The sequence below is a fragment of the Eschrichtius robustus genome, chromosome 13 (assembly GCF_028021215.1).
Source record: "Eschrichtius robustus isolate mEscRob2 chromosome 13, mEscRob2.pri, whole genome shotgun sequence".
Classification (NCBI taxonomy): domain Eukaryota; kingdom Metazoa; phylum Chordata; class Mammalia; order Artiodactyla; family Eschrichtiidae; genus Eschrichtius; species Eschrichtius robustus.
In genome coordinates this window covers 25,442,865-25,469,949 of record NC_090836.1, presented here as the reverse complement: position 1 = coordinate 25,469,949, position 27,085 = coordinate 25,442,865, and the positions used below count along the sequence as shown (strand labels likewise).

General features: G+C 38.6%; 1 protein-coding gene across 3 annotated transcripts in view; it reads left to right on the top strand.

The window, feature by feature from the left end:
* TMTC1 (transmembrane O-mannosyltransferase targeting cadherins 1) overlaps positions 1 to 26,770 on the top strand; it is a 254,750-nt gene extending 227,980 nt beyond the window's left edge. For 2 of the 3 annotated variants that reach the window (XM_068560185.1, XM_068560184.1), the window contains 7 exons: positions 9,006 to 9,108; positions 11,427 to 11,562; positions 12,164 to 12,308; positions 13,224 to 13,361; positions 14,752 to 14,874; positions 21,462 to 21,539; positions 26,288 to 26,770. In XM_068560185.1, the coding sequence (XP_068416286.1) occupies positions 9,006 to 9,108; positions 11,427 to 11,562; positions 12,164 to 12,308; positions 13,224 to 13,361; positions 14,752 to 14,874; positions 21,462 to 21,539; positions 26,288 to 26,428 (864 nt within the window). In that variant the 3' untranslated portion in view covers positions 26,429 to 26,770. Of the gene's footprint in view, positions 1 to 9,005; positions 9,109 to 11,426; positions 11,563 to 12,163; positions 12,309 to 13,223; positions 13,362 to 14,751; positions 14,875 to 21,416; positions 21,540 to 26,287 lie in introns of those variants that run through there. The other variant, XM_068560186.1, reaches the window with a different exon arrangement.
* The last annotated feature ends 315 nt before the right edge of the window (positions 26,771 to 27,085 follow it).

Here is a 27,085-nt window from a genome sequence, read left to right as displayed (position 1 = left end):
GTGTTGTTTTGGGGGAGCTCTTTGCAGACATTCACACAGTTCCATCTTCCTATAGTGCCGTCTTTTCTTTCTCTCCTTCTAAATCATCCTCATATTTCAAGATTCAGTTCAACTTTCACGTCCTCCCCCAGCACTCATCCACCTCCCCATCGCATGGGAGTTGTTAGATTTTCCTCGGAGCTCCTATGACATCTTTGGGAACATGCATCAACTCACAAACCAATCATATATTTTTATTTCTTGAATTAACATCTGAACTATAGTTTAAACAGTTTGTCAGGTTTATTTTTCCTCACAAGACTGCAAGTTTCATTAAGAAAAGCCTTGTTTTCCTTGTATGCCTGTTCCTTCTCTAGGGCTCTGGGTGCTTCACTGTATATAGCAGGCGGGCATTCATACAGCATCTCAGGACTTAATGCACTCTGGAGGTCAGTTCCCCTGTGCTGTGGTATTATGAGCGTTTGACAGTGAACAGGGCGGCAGCCTGGTTGTAGACCCCACTTCATAGTACAGACCCCACTTCCTCGCCTGTACAGACTCTGATGAGGAGAGCTTTACCTCTCTGAGCCTCAGTTTCCAAATCTGAAAATTGATAACTATTCTAAATTATCTTTACTAGCTCATGGATCTAACATTTTAAGTGTCTAAAACTACCCCTGTAACACCAAGTGCTAATGAATATTTTCATGAATAACTTAAGGCTCCACTTTAATTAGTGCTATTGTTTCTATACAAATAAAGCATTAACATGTTAATATTGTGAAAAGCAATTTGTTTTAGTAAATACTGTATCGAAAAGTTTTAAGTTGTATCCCTTTTCTAAATTGATGAACTCCAAGTTCATGAAAAGTTACCTTTTTTTGTTTTATTTATTTATTTATTTATTTTTGGCTGCTTTGGGTCTTCATTGCTGAGCGCGGGCTTTTCTCTAGTTGCAACGCCCAGGCTTCTGATTGCGGTGGCTTCTTTTGTTGAGGAGCACGGGCTCTAGGCGTGCAGGCTTCAGTAGTTATGGCACACAGGCTCAGTAGTTGTGGCTCGCGGGCTCTAGAGTGCAGGCTCAGTAGTTGTGGTGCACGGGCTTAGCTGCTCCGTGGCATGTGGGATCTTCCCGGACCAGGGCTCGAACCCGTGTCCCGTGCATTGGCAGATGGATTCTTAACCACTGCGCCACCAGGGAAGCCCTAAAACAATACTTTGAATCGTTTCCTAATGATAGATTCCTAGAAGTTGAATTCCCATATCAAAGAGTATCAGCATTTCATGACTTTTGAGATGTATTACTAAACTGCTTTCTAAAAGAGTGGTACCAATATGCTGTGCCACCAGCAGTGTGCAGCCTCTAAGTCTTGAATGTTAGTGGAACATTTAAATGGAAATAGCATGTGGACACATGGCAGTGGGAGAGATCAGGGCTAAAGATAGATTTAGGACTTCAAATAAATGAGTCCATATTATGAGTAGGTAATTCCTCCGAGGGGAATATGAAGAGTAGTGTGTGGGGGGGAAACCTTAAAGAATTTTTAACCTTCTCATTTTGTAGATAAAAATATGAGGTGCACAGAATTAAGTGCTGCTCAAGGTCATACAAATAACTAGTGTCAGGACCAAGACTGGAGCCTGGTAACTCGATTCCTTCCCCACTGCTCTTTCACTGTATGATGCTGGGGTCCCATGATTGGACTGTGGTAATGGGCTGTAGTTAATGAGGTTAGGTATACAAGGGGCCAGGTGGGAGGGGGAAAGAAAAATGATAGAGGAAACCTAGCAGCATGAGTTGCCATAGATGTTAGATACTTAAAAGGATCCAGAATAAATTTGCCCCTCTGTGTCTACTGCAGCATAGAAGTCAAGAAAACAGGACAGAAAATAAGCTCTTAGATTTGAAGTCTGGATGGTCTCCGGCTTACTAGCCTTTTTTGGTTTTCTATTAGCATTCACAGCTGGCTGTACTCCAGCTTCACAGATAGGATTGTAAACATTTACAAGCCCACCATCATTTTTAACCAGCCTACTCTTGCCATAGATTATATAGCTTGCATTACACTAGCAGTAAAAGAAATGAAGTTAACATAATGACTTGATCCATTGTAAATTATTGCTAGCCCCAGGTTTATAGCCTATTGAAAAACTCAATTAATTTAATAACACTTAAAATATTTTTCTTTTATATATTTTGGGATATGACTTCACCTGACACAAGAATGAAAAGAAAATTGGAACAGTAAAATATAAGTTAGAAGTATAGATCAAAAATAAGAGCGGTCCAGGGTCAGTTTCTCTTCTTTGACAAGTGCCATCTTTTGGGTAGATTCAGGCACATATACCATTGCATGTGTGGTCAGGTCACCTTGAGCTGAACCCTACCTTAATAATTTATTGATTTAATTATTCAGCACATATTTATTGAACATTTAGGTATCACCAAGTATTAGAAATTGCTGAAGTAGCAAGGTATGGGCCTCAACTCATGGAACTTAGAGTCTAAAAGGTAAGGATACTCTTAAGCGAAGAATTACCACCCTTTCCCCAATGTCTAACCCAGTTGTGACAAATGGGCAAAGAGAGAATAGAGTACCAGTGAGAATGTTATAGAGACCTAACCTAATATAGGGAGCAGTGAGTGCTGGCCGAAGAGTGATATTTAGTCTGATACCTTAAGAACTTATAGATATCAACAAGATTAAAATTATTAGGTAAAGCTTTCTGGCTACAGGAATTAGACCACCTGATGGCTGTGGGGTGGGGAGCAGTACGATCCCTTCTTCTTATGGGAGGAAAGTCATGTGCCTGAAAGTGCAGAGAATGAGGACAAAAGGGCATGAGAAGAGTTTGGAGATAGAGAAAGCTGCAATTCTATGTAAATTTAGCTTCCCCTCACTCTTCCTGGTCTCTTGACAATATGACACAGCTGTGGTCGCTTACACTTGTCATAGTGTTTTCTCTTTAGCTTTTATTTTATGATTCTTGGCATTTCCTCTTTAAAGTGATCATTTCTTTCTTTCTTAAATTGTCACAGGGTGATATTGATCACAGTCTGCTGGGCGATGAGAAAATTCAGGATTAGAAATACCTGACATGTCCTTGGTGAGGAGGAATGCCAAGTTAATTGATTCATTTCAGTTGAATGAGAAAGAGAATTAGACATCAAATGTTGGCCGCATGTTTCTTGTAAACATCCATGTCAATGACTGATGGGGGAAGAACTGTTTTGTAAGGAAAGTAAAAGCAAAGGAAAGGGTGAGAAAGGCATCTTTGCTTTATGTTTTGAGCCGCTGTGTCTTAAAGAGTTGCTTGGCGAAGTCATTGACATGAGTTTAAACATCCAGTGGCCCTACACTTCCCAGGTTTGTAATAGTCATTTGGCTAATGGGGAGATACACGATAGCTCTGCGTGATCGTATCATTGGCCAGAGTGAAAGTACTTCTGGAAAGCAGCTCAGACGCATGGCCATGATGTCAGAGCATAACCTTCCAGCCCCATCTCTGTAGGTCTTTCACCACTTTGGAACATCACACCCTATATCTGCCATACAGTAAGAACATACGTTACAGGCCATTCATTACGCCAGTGGTTCACAAATGGTTGACTGGGGACGCCTGAGGTCCAAGAAGGCCTGTGCAGTTTTTATAATACTAACAAGTAATTTGCCTTTTTTTACTCTCATTCTCTTCCCAGTGTACAGTAGTTCTTTAGAGGCTACATGATATATTCACAGTCATGAAAAGAGTATGAAAATATTCTCCCCTTTCCAACTAAATGTCTGTGTGAGACCAGGTTTCTTCACATACTTCAACTAAAAAACATATAGAAACAGATTAGTACAAAAATAGATACAAGAACCCAGCTGTCTTCTATCAAGCCAGACATTTAAAAGTCTTGGAAAAATAGAAAATAATGCCACTATTCTCACTAATTTTTTTGGCTTTGGAAAATACAGTTATTTTCTTATAAATGTGTTATGTTTGTTTATTATTTTAAATAAATAATAAATATTAGTTTATTTTTAGTTTATTAAATAAAAATTTCTCAGCTTCATTTCTGTTGTGGTACACATTGATAGATGTAGACCACATAAACAAAGCTCTCTGGGGTCCTCAGTACATTTTAGAGCGCAAACCAGGAAGTTTGAAGATTGCTGCATTGTGCCCATGTCCCTTTGTCATCCTGGCTGCCTCAACTTGAACTATAAGAAATCTTTTCCAAGTGTATCAGTTGGCCCAAGAGAATAAATGACGGTCAAACGTCCTTTTTCAGATCTACTTTTCACTTTCTCTTCCTTGAGGTAGAAAACATGCCATGTCGGTAATTACAGCATGTAAAACATGGAGATGTTGATGGTGTTTTCTCTATCCCGCGAGGCCCATTTCATTTCCACCCCACTGAAAATGCTTTTGAGCCTTGGAGAGGAGCCCACGGCTGCATGCTGCCCCTTTTTAACCATTGCCCTCGAAGGCCGATTTCATGCTGAGGCAGCGGTTGCTTGGGGACTCTGGTGACAGTATTATTTGTCAGAACCGTTCTCTGGGTCACAAGCATTTTTAATTAAAGTTGTCCTATAAATAGCTCGTATTCATTTCCTCTGGATCTCACAAGTCTGTAGAAACTGGGAGTGATTGGCTTAGGTCAGGACATCTAGCCAGATGAGGTAAATGAAATTGAACTTGAGGGGTTAAGGATACTCCTTTTTAAGATAAATGCATTGCCCTTACAGAGAAGGTGGAATTTGTTTTAAATAAACATCCAGAAGGTATTTTTCTCCAGCAGTGGTGGTCCCTTTCGTTTTTTAATAAGTGGAGTTCATCGTTCTTTGAAATTTAAAGTCAAATGAAAGGACAAGAAAGATAGACATTGAAAACATTTGTCATAGAGCCAGAGTCTTGAGACTGTCCTTGGGAGTTACCGAAGGTATGGGATGTGATTCCTTGCTCTAGACATGGATGGTCTTTTAAATCCCATTACTTCTTTGGACTTTGAAAATTGCATTCCTAGTGGAGACCCAGCTCATAAACCCCAAAATGGGTTTTAGATGAAAAAGGTGATCTCTTTGCCTATTCTGGAGCAACAAGAATGTGGGGAAAAGGTAAAATTAAATCAGGTATAAGAGTAATTGCACTTGAAAACTGTGGTATCTGACTTCGGCAAGTTAGAATGTGAGGATGTCAATTTTATTCCTTTCAGGAAAAACACCTTTCAACTCTCCCACAGTTTGGTTATAAGGATGTTTTAAAGATCTCAAGTAGCTGCAGATTTTTTTCATGCACACCTTCATATTACACAGCTGCTGGTGTTAATGGTAACCAGTGTTTCCAGGCATTTGGTTTATGATAGTTGTAGAGAATCTGTCTATATAAACACCAGTCTGGGTATCACTCCTGGTTGCCTTCCAAGAACCTTGTGCTTCTCCTTTTGTGACACTGTCACCATATATCACAGTGTCTCCTTGCCTGAATCCCTCTCTGTTGTCTGTGTGGGCAGGATTGTCTGTCTCACCCACTCTTCTGTCTCCATTATATACTTGACATGTAGGAGGTGCTATCACTTATACCACTGGGAGATAGATGCCAAAGACATGGGGATGAATAAAACAAAATACATCTATTTAAGGAGCTCAAAGACAAATGAACGAAGGAATACAACTCAATGTGAGCAGTGTAATAAAGAGGTAAATACAGATGCTCTAGAGCTCAGGTGCCCTGGCGTTGTTACTGAGGCCACGTCAGGCATCACAACCCTGTCCACGTGGCATTTTAGCCTACAGTTTCAAACTCCTTTCCCATCAAATCTCTTTAGTTAACTCTATATGAGAAAAAAATAACTAACTTGGGTGTTCTTCCTTTTAATTTTTCTTAATCATCTTCTGATATGGAGGTCAATAAACAATTTCTTAGAGGCAACCAGAAAAAAAAAATACCCTGGCTAATCCTAAACTAGGTAATCAGTTCCTAAAAGTCTTGAGTTTCTTGTGTTACCGTTTGACCAGTGTTAGTGTTTGACACTAATGCCATCTGTTTTTAAAGGTGCTCATGAAATACTACTCCTAGTAGTAGTAATAAGAGTAGAGGCTAACATGACAAAGTGCTGACTATTTGCTAGGCATTGTTCTCAGGGCTTCGTCTGTTTTAATCCATTTAATCCTCAGAACAACCCTCTGAAATAGGTACTATTTTTATCCCTTTGTTACACTTAGATACATAGAGGGTAAGTAAGGTCACAGGGACATTAAATGATGGGGTTGGGATTCCAATCCATGTAGCCAAGCACTGGCATCCCAATTCTTTTTTTTTTATTTTAATTTTATTGAAGTATAATTGGTTTATAATGTTGTGTTAATTTCTTCTGTACAGTTATACATATATATACATTCTTTTTTTATATATTCTTTTCCATTATTGTTTATCATAGGATATTGAATATAGTTCTCTGTGCTCTACAGTAGGACCTTGTTGTTTATCCATCCTATATATAATAGTTTGCCTCTGCTGATCCCAAACTCCCATTCCCTCCCTTCCCTACCTGCTCCCCCTGCCTTGGCAGCCAAAAGTCTATAGTCAATGTCTGTGAGTCTGTTTCTGTTTTGTAGTTTTGTTCATTTGTGTTGTATTTTAGATTCCACATACAAGTGATATCATATGGTATTTGTCTTTTTCTGACTTACTTCGTTTGGTATGATAATCTCTAGGTCCATCCATGTTGCTGCAAATGGCATTATTTTATTCTTTTTGAAGGCTGAGTAATATTCCATTATATATATATATATATTCATACATACATATATACACACACTACATCTTCTTTATTCATTCATATGTTGATGGACATTTAGGTTGTTTCCATGTCTTGGCTATTGTAAATAGTGCCACTATGAACATAGGGGTGCATGTATCTTTTTTTTTTAATAAATTTATTTATTTTATTTATTTATTTTTGGCTGCATTGGGTCTTCGTTGCTGCACGTGGGCTTTCTCTAGTTGTGGCGAGCGGGGACTACTCTTCGTTGCAGTGCACAGGCTTCTCATTGCTTCTCTTGTTGCAGAGCATGGGCTCTAGGCGTGCAGGTTTCAGTAGTTGTGGCACACGGGCTCAGTAGTTGTGGCTCACGGGCTCTAGAGTGCAGGCTTAGTAGTTGTGGCGCACGGGCTTAGTTGCTCGGCGGCATGTGGGATCTTCCCAGACCAGGGCTTGAACCCACATCCCCTACACTGGCAGGTGGATTCTTAACCACTGCGCCACCAGGGAAGCCCCAGCATGTATCTTTTTGAATTATAGTTTTGTCTGGATATATGCCCAGGAGTGGGATTGCTGGATCATATGGCAACTCTATTTTTAGTTTTATGAGGAAGCCCAATTCTTAATTACTATGCCATCCTTTCTATAGCAATTACAGAAAACATGTGCTGAATGAATGGGTAAATGAATAAATATGCAATGGTACTCTCTATCTATTACTTCGATTGGAGTCTTATGTAATTTGTGTCTTGCCTGTCTCCATTTAATACACACGCATGCACACTCACCAATTTGCTAGACCTTCAGTGGGTGATACCTTCAGAAAGTTTTTCTTTTCTTCAGTAGATTGAAAGAAGACATTTTGAGATTTTTCATTCATCTCTAATTTTCTTTTGAGTTTGACAATTTGTTGAGCTTGGCAATTAGAAAACACACTTTTAGAAACATGGAAATCCATTTTTGCTGGACTATGGATTTGTAATTCAAATAAGAGAAATTTGCCAAATTCAAACCACACTTTGTTCCCTAAATGGTACTTAAATATGTGGATTCGAAGAGATGGCATTGGTCATTCCACAGAGAGTCAAGTGTCTTCGCCTTTCTGAGTCAAATCAGATTTAGGCTTCTTGGCTTATTGCTAAGCACTCAGGGCATTTTTATTCACAAGCTTAAGGTGTCAGGTCTGAGAAAAATGCTGCCGTACATTCCCTTTTCATGTGTCTGGTTGAATGCTTAGTAGTAGTAACTTCTGATAAAATTATGGACGGTGTCCATGATCAGAGCACATGAAAGGAAAAGTTGCTTTGTGTTTTATGCCAAACGATTGCCTTTCACCTGACCGTCATAGCAGTACTAGGAAACTAGGAAATGGTTACTTGTGAGTAATTGTTAGAACCTGGGTGATTTCATTTCATTTGATTCATTAATTAAGTGTTACCTTCTACATTGTAAAAGAAAGTGTGACGTGACAATCTCAGATAGTTGTGGAAAATGTGCCTAAAAACGAATTCAGAATTATTGAAGTGTCTTAAAGTGGATTGTTAGAGTAGAAGACCAAAACAACTAGAAAAAGATCCATTGAAGCTGTGGCAATTGATCTGGGCCTTGCCACAAAGGGAGGAGTTGGAGGTGTGCCTTTTGAGGGACCCTATATTCCTGTTGGAGGGAACAGCTCAGAGATGGAAAGGGCGGGGTGATAAGGGAAGAAACAAATGGTTTGGTGGGCTATAGAAATATTTAGAGTAAAGAAAGGATAAGGCAAACCCCTCCCATAATCAGCATCAGCTTCCCCTCCCACTTCCTTCCAAAAAACCTCCCCAAATAAATCATACAATATAGGTAAGAGGGCTAGCTATGCAAATGCAGCTGTGTCAAATAGTCAGGCCTCCCTGTCTCCCAGTGAGATTGCCACCTCGGAAGGCATTCCTATATGAATGGATCATATGTATTTTCGTCCAGAGAGTTACTGGGGTGGAGGGCATCCCATTCAAGTATCCATTTTGAGGCTTTTTCCAACTGTAGGGCAAATCCAGATACTGCTTCTTAGTAAACATCAGCTGGTTTGCGCTGAAGGAACTAAACACAAGTATGAGTCTTTGGTATGTGTGCAGTTGGCACTGACTTTAATTCAAAGTACGTAGTGTTTGATCTTGGTGTCTGTTGCATAGCAGATGCTCAGTAAATTATTTTCTGCTCTTCCCACTTCCATTATTCAGTTTATTGTTGAGTTTTTAAAAAAACTTTCTCATATATTTTTCTTTGTTCTCTTTTAAAGGAGAGGTTTAAGGAAGCTGAGGAAATATACCAGGCTGGAATAAAGAACTGCCCAGATAGCTCAGACTTACACAACAACTATGGAGTTTTCCTAGTTGATACTGGTAAGTGAGATTAAAGAGAACCTGTTCTGTTGAGATGAGATAATACTATCTATCAAGCTAAATGGCAACCACCCCAATAATGCCTCAAAAGTAGAACTCACTGGGCTTGGCAGGAAGCTCACACCGTTGACAGTCGCATTGTACTTTGGGGCTGTCGTTTCTCTAAATCTTCAAGTTCAATTCAGTAGAATCTGCCCAATTCATATAATCAGATTGCTAAGGAAAACTCCCCAGGTGGCAGGAAGTGGCCTTGATGCTTTAATGAGCAACAGTCTCCTTTGAATAGCATTTATACAAGTTTATAAATCTATGTTGATGAACTGTTCTCTACAATGATGCAGAACCTGCCTCTGAATCTATTTACTGGCAGATGCTAAATACTTTTCTACAGCAGATTAAAAAGTCTTAAATTGTTTCATTGTTCTTTATGTGATACATACTATAGAAACTGTACCATTATAACTGATAGAGTACCCTTATAGGACAGGTGCTATATAAAATACACTTTATCTTATTTAATGTAAAACTTTACTGGGCAGGAATTCTGTTTTCTTTATGATTTGTACCCCGCATACTGTTGGCATGTTATGAATACTTGTAAAGAATGAAAAGATGCTTGAATTTAATACAAAAACACCACTTTGTTCTCATTGACTACTAGCCTACCTGCCCTGCAATAAAATTCGATTTTAATTATTTTGTCCATATGAAATGCTCAAAAGGGTTTTTAATTTCTAGGATATTTGAAGCCCTTCTGTTTCTTAGGACATAAATTTACATTCTGATACACCTAGGAAACATCCCTTATTTTCACATGTAAAATTGTTTCTTAGTGCCACCTTCTGGTTCTTTGGCAACATAATAATAAATTAGATACCAAAGATTAAAAACAAACAAACAAAAAATTGAAGAGACCTCCTGTTGGCCTGATCTTCCTTCTACTTCAGCAACAAAATATCCCACCCCAACTCCCAGCCCCCCAAAATCTCACTGACCACCCTCTATATTTTCCCACCACTCCCACTGTATTCTGTTTTTATACTACTGAAATTCTCCCTATCATGACCTATACATAGACCTCTACGTACGTAGTCTTTTTGGGCACCTCGTAGTCAAACTTGCATTCAAAGAAGGTAGACTTGAGAAGATGTCTGTGTGGGTAATAAACATTCCATACCATGTAGAACTTGAGACTTCTCCACAATTCATTCGCTTACATATAATTTCACGAGGAAGCTTCTTTGGGGAACCTTATCACACTAGAGAGACCTGATGGTAGTTCTGACCTTTACCCTTACTTCCCCTGGGATTTTTGTCAAGTTTCTTAATGTTTTTGCACTTTAGAGCCTGTATCTGTAAAGTGATAATATTTTTTTAATATCTTTTAAATCCCAAGAGGCAACTAAGTGCTATCAAAAGGCAGCTAAATAGGATCAAAATACCTGCAAAAATCATGAGATCATTTAATTAGTGTTTTAAAATATACAATGCATTGCACAAATGCAAGGTGGTATTATTTTTATTTTTAAAGTCCCATTCAATAAATACCCTCTAAACAAAGATGTATGATTTAAAAAGAGATTTTCAAAATACAGCAGATACTTGCTTATTTAAAGCAGTGCCTCAATCACTAGGTTGTGATATAGTAATTGTGACAGACCCTCAGAAATTGCTTCAGGACAGTTTTCTTTCTATAACAGCCCATTCCACTTTTTGTGTAATGAAAAGCAACAATATCTTACATAAATACCAATCACTGATAATCTCAAAACATCATATTAACTAAGGCAATGGCCAGAAACCAGTTTGATTAAAATAATACATTTAATAAAAGAAACAGGTTTTAAGTTTTTACTGCTTTTTTATTATTAATTTCTTTGGAAGTGAAAATGAATAGTGAAATGGTCCAAAGTTAGGCAGTGGCGAGGAGAAGCCAAAATGTGAGCTAATTTACAAACTGAATAATTGGTGGTATGGCTGTAAGAAAAAAGATCATCAGAAGAGAAATTAAAGAGGTCATGTGTTTAGGGACTTCCCTGGTGGCACAGTGCTTAAGAATCAGCCTGCCAATGCAGGGGACATGGGTTCGATCCCTGGTCCGGGAAGATCCCACATGCCGTGGAGCGACTAAGTCCGTGAGCCACAACTACTGAAGCCCGCGCTCCTAGAGCCCGCGCAAGGCAACCAGAGAAAGCCCGCACGCAGCAACAAAGACCCAATGCAGCCCAAAAAAAAAAAAAAAAAAAAAAAAAAAAGTCTGTGTGTTTTATAACTAAGGCATGTTCTGCTCTTACCAACCTACAACCTGTTGATTACAGGCTCTCCAGAGAAGGCAGTGGCCCATTACCAACAGGCCATCAAACTTAGCTCAAGCCATCATGTGGCCATGGTGAACCTGGGGAGACTCTACAGGTCACTGGGAGACAACAGCGTGGCTGAAGAATGGTACAAACGGTAAAGTTCCTGTTTTTCACTTTGTAAGTCATCCTAAGACCTCTGCAATTGGCCATCAAATTCTTGGTTATTTGGAACAGATGCTCTCAGAATACTAGCAAATTTTGCCAATGCAGGCAATACAGAGTCTCCTCTCCAAAGAGAACAGTACAATTAATGGCACTTTGGGGATAAATGATATCCCAGTTAATGACTTTTTTGCCTGCTGGTTAAAGCATAGTGCTAAACCAAGGTTGGAATTTAATTCCCATTTTAGTTAGTCCATTGTTTTCTGTTGAAGCTAAGGACTATGACCCAAACCACAAATAGAAATTCCGAAAACGGATCTAGATGAAAAACTGTGCATACATCAGAACAAGTCTATCACCATAAATGGAACAGGTCCTTGGGGCTCAGTTTACGTATTGGTGGGTCACTAGAGACATCCTTATAGTCAGAGGCTGGCACTGTGATATTTTTTTAACATTCTTCTTGATATAAAAACAAAGACCATGTGGGAGCAGAGTCTCAAACCGTGGACAGTGGTCCCTAAATCTAAGTTTCAACCTTTGGAAATGTACCTGTCGGAAGAAAATTGTCCATTTGTTTTCTCAAAATTCAGCGCCTTGCAGGTGGCACGCAAAGCTGAGATATTATCACCGTTGGGAGCTCTATATTACAACACTGGCAGATATGAAGAGGCTTTGCAGATTTACCGAGAAGCTGTGTCCCTTCAGCCTTCCCAAAGGGAACTCCGCCTGGCACTGGTGAGTAGATGGACAAAAGAAAGAAAATGGAGTAGACTCATGGCATGCAATACAGGGAGCTGTAGTCAGTATGCCTCAAAATGGGAACTAGAACACTATACTATATCCATTTAATGAATATTCATATAACCAATGTTAGAGCCATTCACCAAACACATGGACCCTAAAAACACTGTTAAGTTTTTGTTTTGAAATAATTTCAAACTTACAATTTGCAAGAATTTTAAATAACTCCCATATACTCTTTCACCCAGATTGATGAATTTTTAGCACTTTGATGCATTTGTTTATCATCCTCTCATGTATGTATGTATGTGTATATGTACACATATGTAAGTGCATATTTAGGTGTGTGTATGTACATGTACATATTATTAATACATGATATTTTGTCTTGAGCCATCTGAGAATTAGAGATATCATACCCTTTATTTCTAAATAGTTCCTAAGAACAAGGACATTCTCTAACCTAACCACAGTACAACTATCAAATTCAGGAAAATTAATATCAACAATATTTTTTATTTCAATTTTTCGATTATTACTCTTCCTTTTCCTTAGATTTTCAGTAAAACAAACTTGTTATCTTGTTATAAACACAGTGTTCTGTTGAAACCATAGGAAAATGTTTCTCTTTGACATAGTCAACTTTTTAAAAAAGGCACAAGTCACTGAATGGCTTTGATGTTCCTGCCATTCATACACAAATGCATGAGCATGCCTAAATAAAGAAACAAACAACAGAAGACTAAGCCTATAAACTGTGGTAAGTCAGCCTTCTCTGTGAGTCACAAAGAGATGCTGAGCATTTTTGTGGGAAGTGTTTCCTGCATGCTTTATTTGATAAAGAGTGCTTTATTTGATAAGGTGATAGCCAAGTACCTTCTAAGCCAAAGTCACTGTGGTTTTTTGCAGGCTCAGGTTTTGGCCGTGATGGGTCAGACAAAAGAAGCTGAAAAGGTGACCAATCACATTGTGTCAGAGGAGACTGGGTGCCTTGAATGCTATCGCCTGTTGTCTGCCATCCACAGCAAGCAGGAGCAGCACGACAAGGTAGAGAGGACACTGTTTGAAGTTGTTTGGGTTCACAGGTAGAAAATGGGGTGCACCTGAATGACCCTCCAGTTGGCACGCTCACAGGGCTGAGCAGTCTTGAACATCATCAGTTGGCATAGCGTATCTTCTGGGCACTTTTCAGTTACCTACTTGATTCCTAAGATGTCCCCTCGAGACGCTATTTTCTTGGTTCATCCTTGGTCTGAAGATTTTATGTGGTATTATCTCAGTTTGTTTTCAGCTAACTCGATAATGATAAAGACTAACATTTGTATGCTTTATCATTTTCCATGTTTCCTCAAAGATATTTTATAGACTCTTTATAACAACCCTTTAAGGCAGGTCAGGCCTCCTTTAAGGCCCTGTGTTGCAACTGTACTGTTTATGTCCATTTTAAAAGTCACATGACCAGTAAATACATGAACTGATTCAAAAAAAATATTCATTGAATGCCTGCTATATGCCAGACACTGGGGTGGGCAGTGGGAATAAAGTGGTGTGAGAAAAAAAAACAGAAACATTGCCCTTGTCTTTGTGGAGTTTACAGTCGAAGAGGAGACAGAGATTGAGCAAGTAATCACAAAACCAGTGTGGAATTATAGCTGTGCCCAGAGATGTCGTGGAGAGCAGCATGGTCCCTAATGAGCATATAATCAAGGGACCCGGGTGGTCTGGGTTGTTAGGTTCCCTGCAGAGTGATGTGAAGTTGAGGGCTGAATGATGAATAGGAGTTATTAAGCAAAAAGGGGCAGTGCATAGCGTTCCAGGCAAGAAAAAGCACATGCAAAGGCCCTGTCAACAGTAAATGGCCTGTCTGAGGAATGGGCGTGAGAGAGCAGGGCGCCTGTGAGATGCAGCCACCGAGGTTGCTGGGGACTCAACCCCAAGGTTTGGGACCAGGGCAAGGGTTTTGTTCCTTATCCTGGAAGAAGCTTTGGGGTCTTAAGGAAAAGAGCAACATATCAGATTTGTGCTTTGAAGGGCTCTCTGGCTGCAGGGGGTGGGCCAGTTGGTGCTGGGGGCAGAGTGGGCACCAGGGCCCTAAAAGGAGGCTGTTGGAGTGGTCCAGATGGACACATGGTCAGGGCAACACAACTGACCTCAGATCTTGTTTTCTTTCAATGGGATCGCACAGCCTTCCTGAAAAGTGATCAGGGACATTTCATTGTCACTAATGTAAATAGGAAACCTGGAGTATAGGGAAATTATTTTGTCAGGGCTATTTTATTCCTTGATGAGAACATCAGAGAAAATGAAAAATGTGTTCTGATTGTTACTCACCACGCTAGCTAATACATAAGAAACAAAAAGTATAGATGTTAGCGTTTAAGTTAGTTTTTCTTTATCTAACCTACATTTATTGTGTCTTAATTTCCAAACTGTATAGGCACTTGATGCTATAGACAAGGCTCTGAAGCTGAAACCAAAGGACCCAAAAGTTGTATCTGAACTTTTTTTCACAAAAGGAAATCAACTAAGAGAGCAGAACCTTCTTGACAAAGCTTTTGAGGTATAAAGACTTAATAAAATTGTTATTAAATTCATGGATTAAAATTAATACTCCCTCAATCTTTAATGAAGCATATACATTAAAAGCTAAGATCATTGCCATGTTTTGTGGAGTGAATTTTCTGATTAATTGACATAATAAGTTTAATTTTTTTATAATTCAGCCTCTGGTTTTTGACTATTAGGAGTTCCACAATACCTCTGCATTATTTTCTGAATTATCACCTTGAACCTGATGTTTAAAGCATTCTGCATTTTGCCCTCAAACCAGCTTCCCTCTCTCTCTCTCCTCCCCTCGTTCGCTCTTTTTCTCTCTGTTTGCCTTCAGTAACCCTCTATTTCAGCTGGACTAGTGCCTGAAGAGCTTTGGCGTTCCACACATCCTGTAACATTGTGCCCACACCACCCCAACCCCCTGCAGATTCCCACTCATCTACCAACACAGGCCTGTGTCCTCCTTCAGGAAGCCCTCCAGACCATCCTTTTTCCCAGTGACCTTGTTTCCTCTGAACTCCTAAAAAACACTGCCTCTACCAGTCATTTGAAAGTGTCTTTTTTTTTTATACAGAAGGTTCTTATTAGTCATCCGTTTTATACACATCAGTGTATACATGTCAATCCCAATCGCCCAATTCATCACACCACCACCACCACCCCCCCCGCCGCTTTCCCCCCTTGGTGTCCATACGTTTGCTCTCTACATTTGTGTCTCAATTTCTGCCCTGCAAACCGGTTCATCTGTATCATTTTTCTAGGTTCCACATATATGTGTTAATATACGATATTTGTTTTTCTCTTTCTGCCTTACTTCACTCTGTATGACAGTCTCTAGATCCATTCACGTCTCAACAAATGACCCAATTTCTTTCCTTTTTATGGCTGAGTAATATTCCATTGTATATATGTACCACATCTTCTTTATCCATTCAAAAGTCGATGGCATTTAGGTTGCTTCCATGACCTGGCTATTGTAAATAGTGCTGCAATGAACATTGGGGTGCATGTGTCTTTTTGAATTATGGTTTTCTCTGGGTATATGCCCAGTAGTGGGATTGCTGGATCATATGGTAATTCTATTTTTATTTTTTTAAGGAACCTCCATACTGTCTCCATAGTGACTGTATCAATTTACATTCCCACCAACAGTGCAAGAGGGTACCATTTTCTCCACATTCTCTCCAGCATTTGTTGTTTGTAGATTTTCTGATGATACCCATTCTAACTGGCATGAGGTGATACCTCATTGTAGTTTTGATTTACATTTCTCTAATAATTAGTGATGTAGAGCAGCTTTTCATGTGCTTTTTGGCCATCTGTGTGTCTTCTTTGGAGAAATGTCTGTTTAGGTCTTCTGCCCATTTTTGGATTGGGTTGTTTGTTTTTTTCATATTGAGCTGCATGAGCTGTTTATATATTTTGGAGATTAATCCTTTGTCCATTGATTTGCTTGCAAATATTTTCCCCCATTCTGAGGCTTGTCTTTTCGTCTTGTTTATGGTTTCTTTGCTATGCAAAAGCTTTGAAGTTTTATTAGGTCCCATTTGTTTATTTTTGTTTTTATTTCCATTACTCTAGGAGGTGGATCAAAAAAGGTCTTGCTGTGATTTATGTCAAACAGTGTTCTTTCTATGTTTTCCTCTAAGAGTTTTATAGTGTCTGGTCTTTTAGGTCTCTAATCCATTTTGAGTTTATTTTTGTGTATGATGTTAGGGAGTGTTCTAATTTCATTCTTTTACATGTAGCTGTCCAGTTTTCCCAGCTCCACTTATTGAAGAGGCTGTCTTTTCTCCATTTTATATCCTTGCCTCCTCTGTCATAGATTAGTTGACCATAGGTGCATGGGTTTATCTCTGGGCTTTCTATCTTGTTCCATTGATCTATGTTTCTGTTTTTGTGCCAATACCATATTGTCTTGACTACTGTAGATTTGTAGTATAGTCTGAAGTCAGGAAGTCTGATTCCTCCAGCTGTATTTTTCCCTCAAGACTGCTTTGGCTATTTGGGGTCTTTTGTGTCTCCATACATATTTTAAGATTTTTTGTCTAGTTCCATATAAAATGCCATTGGTAATTTGATAGGGATTGCATTGAATCTGTAGATTGCTTTGGGTAGTATAGTCATTTTCACAATATTGATTCTTCCAATCCAAGGACATGGTATATCTCTCCATCTGTTGGTATCATCTTTAATTTGTTTCATCAGTGTCTTATAGTTTTCTACATACAGGTCTTTTGTCTCCCTAGGTAGGTTTATTCCTAGGTATTTTATTCTTTTTGTTGCAATGGTAAATAGGAATGTTTCCTTAATTTCTCTTTCAGATTTTTCATCATTAGTGTATAAGAATGCTCTACTAGTTTTCTGATGGCATCTTTAGGATTCTCTATGTATAGTATCATGTCATCTGCAAACAGTGACAGCTTTACTTCTTCTTTTCCGATTTGGATTCCTTTTATTTCTTTTTCTTCTCTGATTGCTGTGGCTAACACTTCCAAAACTATGTTGAATAATAGTGGTGAGAGTGGACATCCTTGTCTTGTTTCTGATCTTAGAGGAAATGCTTTCAGTTTTTCACCATTGAGAATGATGTTTGCTGTGGGTTTGTCACATATGGCCTTTATTATGTTGAGGTAGATTCCCTCTATGCCCACTTTCTGGAGAGTTTTTTTTTTTTTTTTTTTTAATTTTATTTATTTATTTATTTATTTATTTATTTATGGCTGTGTTGGGTCTTCGTTTCTGTGCGAGGGCTTTCTCTAGTTGCGGCAAGTGGGGGCCACTCTTCATCGCGGTGCACGGGCCTCACATTATCGCGACCTGTCTTGTTGCGGAGCACAGGCTCCAGACGCGCAGGCTCAGTAATTGTGGCTCACGGGCCTAGTTGCTCCACGGCATGTGGGATCTTCCCAGACCAGGGCTCGAACCCGTGTCCCCTGCATTGGCAGGCAGATTCTCAACCACTGTGCCACCAGGGAAGCCCCTCTGGAGAGTTTTAATCATAAATTGGTGTTGAATTTTGTCAAAAGCTTTTTCTGCATCTATTGAGATGGTCATATGGTTTTTATTCTTCAATTTGTTAATATGGTGTATCACATTGATTGGTTTGCATATATTGAAGAATCCTTGCATCCCTGGGATAAATCCCACTTGATCATGGTATATGATCCTTTTAATGCATTGTTGGATTCTGTTTGCTAGTATTATGTTGAGGATTTTTGCATCTATATTCATCAGTGATATTGGTCTGTAATTTTCTTTTTTTGTAGTGTCTTTGTCTGGCTTTGGTATCAGGGTGATGATGGCCTCATAGAATGAGTTTGGGAGTTTTCCTTCCTCTGCAATTTTTTGGAAGAGTTTGAGAAGGATGGGTGTTAGCTCTTCTCTAAATGTTTGATAGAATTCACCTGTGAAGCCCTCTGGTCCTGGACTTTTGTTTGTTGGAAGACTTTTAATCACAGTTTCAATTTCATTACTTGTGATTGGTCTGTTCATATTTCTATTTCTTCCTGGTTCAGTCTTGGAAGGTTATACCTTTCTAAGAATTTGTGCATTTCTTCCAGGTTGTCCATTTTATTGGCATAGAGTTGCTTGTAGTAGTCTCTTAGGATGCTTTGTATTTCTGCCATGTCTGTTGTAACTTCTCCTTTTTCATTTCTAATTTTATTGATTTGAGTCCTCTCCCTCTTTTTCTTGATGAGTCTGGCTAATGGTTTATCAATTTTATCTTCTCAAAGAACCAGCTTTTAGTTTTGATCTTTACTATTGTTTTCTTTGTTTCTATTTCATTTATTTCTGCTCTGATCTTTACGATTTCTTTCCTTCTGCTAACTTTGTGTTTTGTTTCTTCTTCTTTCTCCAGTTCCTTTAGGTGTAAGGTTAGATTGTTTATTTGAGATTTTTCTTGTTTCTTGAGGTAGGCTTGTATAGCTATAAACTTCCCTCTTAGAACTGCTTTTGCTGAATCCCATAGGTTTTGGATGGTCGTATTTTCATTGTCATTTGTCTCTAGGCATTTTTTGATTTCCTCTTTGATTTCTTCAGTGATCTCTTGGTTATTTAGTAATGTATTGTTTAGCCTCCATGTGTTTGTGTTTTTTACATTTTTCTCCCTGTAATTCATTTCTAATCTCATAGCGTTGTGGTCAGAAATGATGCTTGATATGATTTCAGTTTTCTTAAATTTACTGAGGCTTGATTTGTGACCCAGATGTGATCTATCCTAGAGAATGTTCCATGCACACTTGAGAAGAAAGTGTAATCTGCTGTTTTTGGATGGAATGTCCTATAAATATCAATTGAATCTATCTGGTTTATTGTGTCATTTAAAGCTTGTGTTTCCTTATTAATTTTCTGTTTGGATGATCTGTCCATTGGTGTAAGTGAGGTGTTAAAGTTCCCCAGTATTATTGTGTTACTGTCGATTTCCTCTTTTATAGCTGTTAGCAGTTGCCTTATGTATTGGGGTGCTCCTATGTTGGATTTATGATTGTTATATCTTCTTCTTGGATTGATCCCTCGATCATTATGGAGTGTCCTTCCTTGTCTCTTGTAACATTCTTTTTTTAAAGTCTTTTTTATCTGATATGAGTATTGTTATTCCAGCTTTCTTTTGATTTCCATTTGCATGGAATATCTTTTTCCATCCCCTCACTTTCAGTCTGTATGCGTCCCTAGGTCTGAAGTGGGTCTCTTGTAAACAGCATATATATGGGTCTTGTTTTTGTATCCATTCAGCGAACCTGTGTCTTTTGGTTGGAGCATTTAATCCATTCACGTTTAAGGTAATTATCGATATGTATGTTCCTATTACCATTTTCTTAATTGTTTTGGATTTGTTTTTGTAGGTCCTTTTCTTCTCTTGTGTTTCCCACTTAGAGAAGTTCCTTTAGCATTTGTTGTAGAGCTGGTTTGGTGGTGCTGAATTCTCTTAGCTTTTGCTTGTCTGTAGAGCTTTTGATTTCTCCATCGAATCTGAATGAGATCCTTGCCGGCTAGAGTAATCTTGGTTGTAGGTTTTTCCGTTTCATCACTTTAAATATGTCATGCCACTCCCTTCTGTCTTGTAGAGTTTCTGCTGAGAAATCAGCTTTAACCTTATGGGAGTTCCCTTGTATGTTATTTGTCGTTTTTCCCTTGCTGCTTTCAATAATTTTTCTTTCTCTTTAATTTGGTCTGTTTGATTACTATGTGTCTCAGCGTTTTTCTCCTTGGGTTTATCCTGTATGGGACTCTCTGCACTTCCTGGACTTGGGTGGCTATTTCCTTTCCCATGTTAGGGAAGTTTTCGACTATAATCTCTTCAAATATTTTCTCGGGTCCTTTCTCTCTCTCTCCTCCTTCTGGGACCCCTATAATGTGAATGTTGTTGTGTTTAATGTTGTCCCAGAAGTCTCTTAGGCTGTCTTCATTTCTTTTCATTCTTTTTTCTTTATTCTGTTCCGCAGTAGTGAATTCCACCATTCTGTCTTCCAGGTCACTTATCCATTCTTCTGCCTCAGTTATTCTGCTATTGATTCCTTCAAGTGTATTTTTTATTTCAGTTGTTGTATTGTTCATCTCTGTTTGTTTGTTCTTTAGTTCTTGTAGGTCTTTGTTAAACATTTCTTGCATCTTCTCGATCTTTGCCTCCATTCTTTTGCCGAGGTCCTGGATCATCTTCACTATCATTATTCTGAATTCTTTTTCTGGAAGGTTGCCTATCTCCACTTCATTTAGTTGTTTTTCTGGGGTTTTATCTTGTTCCTCCATCTGGTACATAGCCCTCTGCCTTTTCATCTTGTCTATCTTTCTGTGAATGTGGTTTTTGTTCCACAGGCTGCAAGATTGTAGTTCTTCTTGCTTCAGCTGGGCCTTTAGTTTTATTTAAGGTGACCACTCTTAAAATCAAGACTCAGTGGTGAGCATGCCCTTTGATGCAAAACAACAGGCAAAATATTAAAAATATACCTCACGGCTATGACATTTAATGGGATACATGTTATTCAGACCAAAAAAGAGTATTTGAGAAATAAGTAACTCTCTTCAAACATTTGAAGATCTTTCATAAGGCAGAAGAAAAAGAAAGCCTTTCTAATGATTAAAACTATTCCCTGGTAAAATATATGTCCTTAAAGAGATACTGAACACCATTCTCTGCAAGAATTTAAGCATGGGCTGAATAATCAAATCAGATTTTGTGAGCGATATAAGCTGTTTCAGAAACTACTCTAAGATTCTGTGATTATAAAAAAATTTTTCTTACAAACTTCATTTATAGTGAAAAAGGCTGAAGGGCACCATTTTCTTGCAGATCGAGGCCAGTGGGAAATTATGCACTGTTATAGAAATCACCTGGACTCCTGGCAGGCACCTTCAGCCTTTTTAAGTCCAGAGGTTAGCTCTGCTAGGAAATTACACATTTCATTTTCCTCCACTTTAGAATCATCGACTTTGAAAAATAATAGAAATAAAGTGGACACCTGTGAACTAGAAGTGACTGTTCATTTTATTAACCATTTAAATTTCCACGTATGAAGAAAATGGTTTCCACAATCTGTAGTGTTAAAGATGGGTTCTCGTTTCCCAGCCTGAAGATATTTCTTATGTATTTAGAGCTATAAAGTGGCCGTGGAATTAAATCCAGATCAAGCACAGGCCTGGATGAACATGGGTGGAATCCAGCACATCAAGGTAAGAAAATAATTCACTTCCATGTGAACCAGGTTTTCCCTTTGTATTTTCTCTTTCTTCTCTTTTAAAAGATTGAGAAACTGTTGTTAATTTCCTCTTTGAATTATTTGAATACTGAAAACATAGGTGTTCAAAAATGTAATTAGACAGTTTTATGTTCACTTTGTATTATCTCGATATTGAATATCATGAAGCCATTTAAAAAATAAATATATAAATTAGATTTCATAATTTTGTTTATCATAAAGAAAATCATATGTACTTAAGTATCATCACAGAGCAGATAAAATATGCTATATGAAGTAAAATTCTGTTGGCGCTGTGCTAATGTAGCTTATTTTCCTGTGGCTTAACTCATTGTCAAGATAAAGTATTACTATTTCCTATACTTAATGTATCTTTTATTCCCTAACCTACTGAAAAACAAGGCTGTTTGTTTGTTTGTTCTCAAAAGAAAAAGCTACCTTTGAGTGAATAATTGAAAATTACCCTTGGGAGGACTATTGTCTATAATGAAATCAAAGATTCACTGGCATTCATTCATTCATCCAATTCATTTGACAAGCATTTATAGAGAATATCCTATGTGCCAGGTACTCTTCTAGGTACCAGGAACACAGCAATTAACACATAAGACAAAAATTTCTATCGTCATGGAGCTAACATTCTAGTCAGGGGGAAATAGGCAATAAGTAAATAAACACATACATACATACATACATACATACATACATACATAGAATATATCAGATGGTGATAAGTGCTATGGAGAATAAAAGAATGAAAGAAGATAGGGAGTGCTGGGGGTAAGAACTGAAATTTTAAATTGAGGTGGTTAGGGAAGGCCTCAGTTAAAAAGTGATATCTGAGTAGAGATCTGAAGGGAGCAAGCCACTTGGCAAAATAGGGAAAGTGCATGTGCAAAGGTCCTGAGGTGTGAGTGTGCCAGTGTATTTGAAGACTAGGGAGAAGGCAAGTGAGAGGAAATGATAGAAGCTGGGTCAGAGAGGTCACAGGGCCAGATGATGCAGGGCCTTGAAAGGAATTGTAAAGTCTTCAGCTTTCATGCCAAACAAGTTGGGGTCCTTGGAGGAATTTGAGCAGAGAAATGCCATGGTCTGACATGTTTTGAAAGGATCACTCTTGTTTAGCTAACTTATTTTCAGGCTTCTATCAGTCTTTACCCTGACAAAATAGCGAGATAGTGATTAGAATTTAAACAAAGGCTAAATAGGGTTTACAATTAAGTGGGAACTGGTCACTCTCAGAAACACAGTAAAACAAAAAGGTGATCCATGACTCTACAGATGGGAGGGGATAATGGGATAGTTACTCTGCAACTATTAGCCTTGATCTAATAGAGGAACATAGATGGTGAATCCAGTCATGACATTTATCAGAGGCCAATAAACCAAGCTCTGATCTTAATGACATTCTAGGGTGTCCAGCAGTATCTAGTTGGGAAACATAGAATGAACTTACTTTTAAAAACAGTAACATAATAATTTTAAATATTTAAATAATATATTAAATAGTTGCACTTTCATTTAATACACTTAATATGTTTTTAGATGGAGTGCACCTGCATTTAAAGAAATGGGTTCAATTGTTAATTAGATAAAGTACAATAAATATACTCAAGAGTGTTCATTAAGTCTGGAAATAAAGAGAAAATAGTACATTTATTGAACTCTTTCAGATTAACAAGTGAACCCATTGCTTTAAATTTAGAAGTGCTTCCCCTGCAAAGGTATCTGGAGATTGAAGAAGGATCTATTGAGTGTATTATTTCAAAATATAACGAACACACTGATTAAAAATTAGTTTATCTTTTTTCATATTTGCGGCCATCATGTATTAGGTTGAACAATATAAAATTGCCATGTTTGTAATTTTAAAATGTTTAATTTTAAATGTAAATTCATATGATGCAATCCAATACAAATATATAGACCAGGCACATAGCTTGGATGTAGTCGTTTTGATGTCACCGTTAGGATGCAGGATTATCATTATGACGCCTTCAAGAACAACCATTAACTTTCTGTGACCTTTGCATTGCCAGGAAGTGCATGCATCAAGCAGTGTTATCCCATTCCTGGGCCCCACTGAGCCTGAGCCTGGGTGAAGCTTAGGAAGGACTGAGGGCTGTGCAAGGCTGAGAGTTGGAATAAGGCTTTGCAAGGAGATGACACAAAGAGAGAGAAGAAGAGGCTTGACTCTTGCTCATACTACTTGGAAATAAAAGATGATATTTTTCATGAAGTTTTATGTAAAATGAAATGGATGGACCAAAAAGCTACAGTACATTCTTTATAATCAAAGAGTTGCATCACCTGGGCCATATCACAAAGTACTATTTTCAACCCTGCCTTATGACATTAATGCATTTTCTAGAATGGAACTGGCCAATAGAACTTTCTGAGATGATGGGAATGTTCTATGTCTGTACTGTCCAAGGTAGTAGCCACTAGCCCCACATGGCTAATGAGCACTTGAAATGTGCCACTGAGCAACTGAATTCTTAATTAATCATAATTAACTTACACTTAAATAGCCGCATATGACTAGTGGCTATCATAGTAACTAGCACATTTCTAGAAATTGGATAATTCAAATTCCCTATCTAGCATCTGGAAATTGAAGACATTGAATTAAGGGCTATCACTTTTTTTAAAAATTAAGGCTTCCAGGGCTTCCCTGGTGGCCCAGTGGTTGAGAATCTGCCTGCCAATGCAGGGGACACGGGTTCGAGCCCTGGTCCGGGAAGATCCCACATGCCATGGAGCAACTAAGCCCGTGCACCACAACTACTGAGCCTGTGCTCTAGAGCCCGTGAGCCACAACTACTGAAGCCCACGCGCCTAGAGCCTGTACTCCACAACAAGAGACGCCACCGCAATGGGAAGCCCGTGCACCGCAATGAAGAGTAGCCCCCGCTCGCCGCAACTAGAGAAAGCCCGCGTGCAGCAAGGAAGGCCCAACACAGCCAAAAATAAACAAATAAAATAAATAAATTTATTTTAAAAAAAATTAAGGCTTCCAGTTGCATCAAGAAAAGAGCAACTGGAGGGAGAAAATAACTCTATGACTAGAATTTTCTGTGAAAGGACAGAAAGCTGGTGATCAAAGGAGATGCCTGGCACCAGGCTAAGGCCTAAATTCAGAGAAACCTCTTGGGAAAACGATTTCAAAATCAACCGCAGTAGGAACACAGTTTTGAGAGCAATCTAAGAGCCACAGATGTTCAGTTCAGTTATCTGCACCTATGTGCTAAGCTTAACATCAGGAGACACTCTGAAGATAAATACTTGAATTGAAAACAATAGTAATGTAGCTAAATCCAGGTTCTCATTTGTTCAGAATTCTGTTCAGCCTCTTATCAGAATCAGTGTTAATAATCAGAAATATTTTCATTTGTGCACATGCCAGCACCTGGATTCCCAATGTACAGTTATCTGTGAGGTCATTTTTACTCTCCTTTTCACCAGTATGACAAGTGAATACCATAAGAAATAGACAGTGTTTACTCATTTACACATAAATAGTCATTTGATAATAACAATAATGACAGCATCGGATTGAGTGCTCATTATATGTCAGGCGGGGTCTGAGGTCTTGACACTTGTTCATTCACTTGGGAGGTAGTTCAGCATTCAACAAATATAGGTCGCTATTGCTACATAGTACTTTCACTCCAAGAGGTACTACTTTAAATTGTGGTGGAAATTTAGAGAGTAACTAGTTTTCATCCACATGGAGCTGTAACTGAGAATACAGCAGAGCAGATGCTGGTTTTTTTGGAATGGAGAGATCTCTACCGATCTTGGTTCTGACACTTAGCAGCACACAGACCTGAAAGGGGGTCGACCATACGGAAGGAATACATTCAGTGGCAGAAAAGAGGCTGGAAAAAAGTTAGTAATTCTGACTAGTTTGTCAGGGACCTTCTGGGACCAGGCAGGCATGGTTGCCAGTTAGGGAAGCATTGAACAAACCAGATGGGGGCCAACAGAGGGGTCTTTAGCAGGTCCAGAGTGACATACCTTCCCTCCGGCCTTTAGAGTATCCAGCAGACATATATTGTCACACACCTTGAGTATGGGATAAATTTGACTCCATATTATTTATTATCAGTTCTTTTTATTTTATAAAAACTTAGATTTGCATTAAAGCCTGTATTAGGCAAAAGTTGCTTTTATGTTTTAAGGTGAAGATTAAAATACTTCCTACCACTAAATAGCTGTAGTGGACTCCTGAACTATTTACTTTTTAATCATTACTCTTGCAATTTCAAAAACATCTCTCTCTCTCTCTCTTTCACACACACACACACACACACACACACCCCTCTCCCCCAACCCAACCCTCTTTCTGTCCCCCTCCCTCTCAATATGAATTGCCAGTGCCTTGGCTCCACTTGATTACAAAGGAATAGTGCTAACCCTATGAGAGTGCTATGAAATTATAGCTTCATACCCTGTATTAGTAGAATTGGAAATCTGTTTTGCTGCCATGTAACCTTATCCTTCACATTCTCCATCTGGTCTGGTAGTTAAAACAAATGGATTCTCAAAGGCACCAACAGATAAGGATAAAATTACACATGCAGACAGGGTCTCCTGAGGTTATGAGGGTGTTAATGTTAAAATGGGCGAGAAGGTCTGTTTCTTAGTTAGTTTCCCCATTCTTCGAGCTAGTGTTCTGATGGATCAGAATATAATTATTCTCTTTCTTTTTCTCAACAGGGAAACTACGTGTCTGCAAGAGCTTATTATGAGAGAGCCTTACAGCTCGTTCCAGACAGCAAACTGCTGCAGGAAAATCTTGCCAAATTGGATCGTCTAGAAAAAAGATTACAAGAAGTTCGAGAAAAGGATCAAACGTAGCAGCATTTGACCAAGTCTCCAAGGGACAGTACTGGTGCCTTTGGAAGAGGAAGAACTGACAGACGGAAGCCTTGCTTTCACATCAGTTGGGGCACAACCGATGACGTTTTCCTCTTACTCGAGTTCAGGGTGGCACATTTTGGGACACCTGCTGGTAACCCTGTGCTGGGGACTTGCATTTCCATGAAAGACAAAAAGAGCAAGGAAGGGCTAGAAGGCCTGAAGGAAGGAAAACAGCAACTACACATTTTACAGATTTTTGTTTGCTTTAATTCCAGATTTCCTTTCATATATTTGTCTGCTTTTCCAACCTGGAAATCTAATTCCATTTCTTAGTGTAGATATTTGTGTCTCAGAAATAGAGGCTTGAAATGCTATGAATGCATGGCATCTCTTCTTTATGAGAGGAGATATTTCAGAGAGGATAAATCCTCTGGGATAAACCATTTGGGAAATTCTACCAAGAGGTAACTCATTTAATTCTCCAGAACTAGAAATGAGTATCTAACAGTTTTTGTAAAACCTTCTGGAATATATGGGGAAAGGGGCTATTGTAAGATAAAGCTAAGTAAGGTTTGTCTAATATCCTTCTGAGGATAGTGCTAGAGCCCTATTGAGCAGTAAATTAAATTCCACTCTGATACAAGCTGTTTTCCC